Source organism: Pinus tabuliformis, chromosome 8, assembly GCF_031772625.1.
Source record: "Pinus tabuliformis cultivar Carrire ecotype Pingquan chromosome 8, CPIR1, whole genome shotgun sequence".
NCBI lineage: Eukaryota > Viridiplantae > Streptophyta > Pinopsida > Pinales > Pinaceae > Pinus > Pinus tabuliformis.
The window spans coordinates 1,476,851,188-1,476,854,890 of record NC_142294.1 but is presented as its reverse complement, the minus strand read 5'-3'; the positions used below and the strand labels follow the sequence as shown (position 1 = coordinate 1,476,854,890).

Genomic DNA, 3,703 nt, shown 5'->3' with positions numbered 1-3,703 from the left:
TCACATGGGACAAATTGATTATCGCCTGGCAGGGTCCCATCCCCATTTGGAAGTCGGCGGATGATATTGGCCTGCCAGTCTCGCTGCTGCATTTATGGAATCCTCTCAGGGACGCGCTGAGGAACTGTGGTTTTCTCCGGTCTAATTCATAGGATTTTCTTATATGGCACTTAACAGGTTCCAATAAACAGGTGACTGTCAAGAACATTTACAATGATATGATGGCCTTCAAACATGCGCCCTCTCAACCACTGTTTCCTTTTGTTTTTTGGAAATCAAGGTGTGCTCCCAAGCTCATCTATTTCTCTGGTTTTTTACAATAAAAACCTGTCCTGGGAGAACTTGCAGAAAAGAAACTGCCATGGCCCGAGCAGATGCCAAATGTGTGAATCGGCAGAGGAATCAAACTTTCATATGTTCTTTCCGTGCATCTCCATTCAGCGGATCTGGCAGGAACTGGCCTTTCTATATGGTTTTCCCCTTTTTTCACATATTTCTACACAACCTACTTTCATCTGGTGGGACAAACAACATTAATCATGGAGGTCAATCGTTCTGACTGTCTTATGGTGTGCCTGGAGCTGGCGAAACAACAAAATATTCAACGATGCAAGGGTGCCTCTTATGGACATTATTCAAAACGTTTCTTTCCAACTTGGCTCTGTCCCCAACGAGAGTCCCAAAATGAAAAAGTGCAACCGGATTGGACTGTCTGATCCTCTCATTAGTCTCCCAATGGCCTTTTTCGACGGAGCAGCCCAACGCAATTCTTGTGGCTGTGGGATCTTTATAATCATCAATGAGCATCTCCACTACAGACTAGCGTGGAATGTTGGTAATGGGACAAACATTTTGGCGGAGATGATGGCCCTTGCGGGCCTGCTCGCTTTCTGCATCTACTTTGATATCCATTCCATTTCCATTTTTGGGGACTCCAAGTTAATGGTAGATCATGTAAATGGTAAATGTTTCAACAGATGCCCTCATCTTGCTGGCTGGTTGGAAAGAGTCATGTTCTTCTGGAGCCATATGGAGGGCAGCACTATTTAGCACATCTACAGGTCTCAGAATCAGGTTGCCGACTGTCTGTCTAATCAGATTGCCAACTGTCTGTCTAAACAGGGTCTTCTCCTTGGTACGGTCTCTGGAAATTTTGGCATATAAAGAGTCATACTTCATACAAGATTTATGTATCCCGGGCTTCTGATCTTTTCGTATGGTTTCAATATTCATGCATATGGTCTGTATCTTTTTTGTTTTTCACTCGAATACGGGTGGTCCTATATGATCGTCTCCGTCGCTGATACGGGCTCCTAGCGGGATGCTGAAGACACCTCTGCAAATGTCTCTCCTTTCATATCTGAGTTTTTTGTATAGTTTTTTTTGGCACTGAAGCACCTTCCCCGGTACATGATATATGCCAAACCCTCCTTTCATATCTGAGTTTTTTGTATAGTTTTTTTTGGCACTGAAGCACCTTCCCCGGTACATGATATATGCCAAACCACGATATGTTACTTATTTTGTTACTGTATAATATAATCTCGCTTTTTTCTTTCTGAGACTGCTAAATGTTATTGTGATGATCTGTGTATCCAAACTCAATTTATTGTGATGATCTGTGTATCCAAACTCAATAGTTATTGCGATGATTTGTCTATCCAAACTCATTAATATTGATTCCAGAAAATTGCAATTTTGGCCTTTTATTCCTGTGGCGTTCTTCGTACAGCCAAATATCTTTCTAATTTTTATAGAAAGGTAACGCTAATACAATAATTATAATTATTTGGAAATACAAGTTTGTGTTAACATTTCATCCATCCACTTAAAACAAGAAAAAGCGCTTGCATTCCAGAAAAAGAAAACATCACATTCATCACGGTTAAGAACATCTGTCCATTTTATTATAACTCATCTCTTTCAAAATACATTGATTCTCAGCCTTCAAACCATAACGGGAGGAAGGGCAAACATCGATACATAATGTCAACCGCCATACCCCAATAATTTTTGTTTCAGTTAACCAGAGATTTCAATGGCTCTAACCTCAGGTTTAGGCTGAGGCTGCTTGGGAACCGTGACAGTGAGCACTCCATTTTCCATAGTGGCCTTCACCTGGTCCACCTTCGCATTTTCCGGTAAGCGGAAACTCCGAAGAAACTTTCCGTGAGAGCGCTCAATCCGGTGCCACTTGTCGGTCTTTTTCTCCGCTTCTTTCTTGCGTTCACCACTGATCTTTAAAACTCGGTCGTCTTCCACCTCTATCTTTACCTCCTCTTTCTTCAAACCTGCCACCAACCAAATATCAACAAATCCGGAAAATTAGTAACGAAAGCAACAAAAACACTGCAATAGGCCTGTTAAATACCTGGAAGATCGGCCTTGAAGATGTGCGCGTCAGAGGTTTCCTTCCAATCTAGCTGAGTGTTGGCTATGGCTGTTGCGTCATTCCTTGCAAATGGCGCTATTTCCCCAAAAAATGGAGAATTACCAGACTCGAAAGGATCCCATAAATCTAGTGAGAAGGGATCGAAAACACTGGATCGCCTGCCAAAGAAGCCAGGAACGAGAGACATGCTTGCGGTAAATGTCGACTCTTACAAAAAGAAATGTGAATGCGAGAAGTACTGACTTTGAAGAGTTAGCCGGAGAGGGGGGAGCATTTATAGTAGTTGCAGGAAACAGGTAGAATGTTCAAGAATGAAGATGATTCTCTAGTCTCCGAGGGTGGAACACACGGGAATGTTCTACGGTTTCCACTGGAAGGTTCCAGACTCGTTTTCCCAAACAGATTTATTTTTAAATAATTAAGAGATAATTGTATATTGATGTTTTAAAATTAGGTTGATTGGAAATAAAATAAATGTAATTTTTTAAATATTTATGTGGTGTATACCCAACAATATCATACTAGTAATGAATAGGTTATTTTTTCATCTTTCCTTTATTTTCTCGAACTTGTGATTTATTTTTTTTAAATCATCTAGTTGGAATTTGGAGTATTTGGTTTAATTTTTATAAAATTTGGAGTGTAAATACAATTTCTTTGGGTTCAAATTATTTTGTTTTATTTTTATTAAATTTAGATAATCCAAATTATTTTGTTTAATTTTTATTAAATTTGGATCTTATAAATAAAGATGGAGAATGAAAATTATTTACAAAATTTCATTATAAAAATTTCTAAATTTAACAAATATTTATACAATTTCAATAACATTATATATGGATCGTTTTTCCATAAAAAAAACTAATCTAAATAAGAATATGAAAAATGTTAAAATAGTAAATATAAATGTTAAAATAGTGAATTTAATTTTGGTTTTCTCATGCTCTTAAATTTTTCCCTTACTTTTATATATGATATTTTTTCTTTTAAATTATAATTTAAAATTTAGAGGGATTTCATCCCAACATTCACAATTATGTATTATATTTTCCTTGACTTAGTTTTTATTAAATTTTTATTAAGTTCTAAGTTCAAATATCATGTAAAGATAATCTCTATATTTAATGGAAATCTATATAATTTCAACAACAATATGTTATTATTAAATAAGTCATTTTCTATTCAAATTTTATAGCAATAATTTAATCCACCAAATGAAATTTAAATTTAACTTTGGTTAAAGTTTAATTTTTTTTAAGAATTTTCCCAAACTTGTGATTTCTCTTACTCCCTTATAAGTCATTATTTAGA

General features: G+C 36.5%; 1 protein-coding gene across 1 annotated transcript; it reads right to left on the bottom strand.

Moving 5' to 3' along the window:
- Window positions 1-1,881: 1,881 nt before the first annotated feature.
- On the bottom strand, window positions 1,882-2,735 carry LOC149241378 (16.9 kDa class I heat shock protein 2-like). The gene is made up of 2 exons (XM_089373942.1): window positions 2,372-2,735; window positions 1,882-2,291 (listed from the first exon to the last, which is right to left on the bottom strand). Exons 1-2 carry the CDS (start codon window positions 2,577-2,579, stop codon window positions 2,023-2,025), a joined length of 477 nt encoding a protein of 158 aa, XP_089230068.1. The 5' UTR covers window positions 2,580-2,735; the 3' UTR covers window positions 1,882-2,022.
- Window positions 2,736-3,703: the final 968 nt, after the last annotated feature.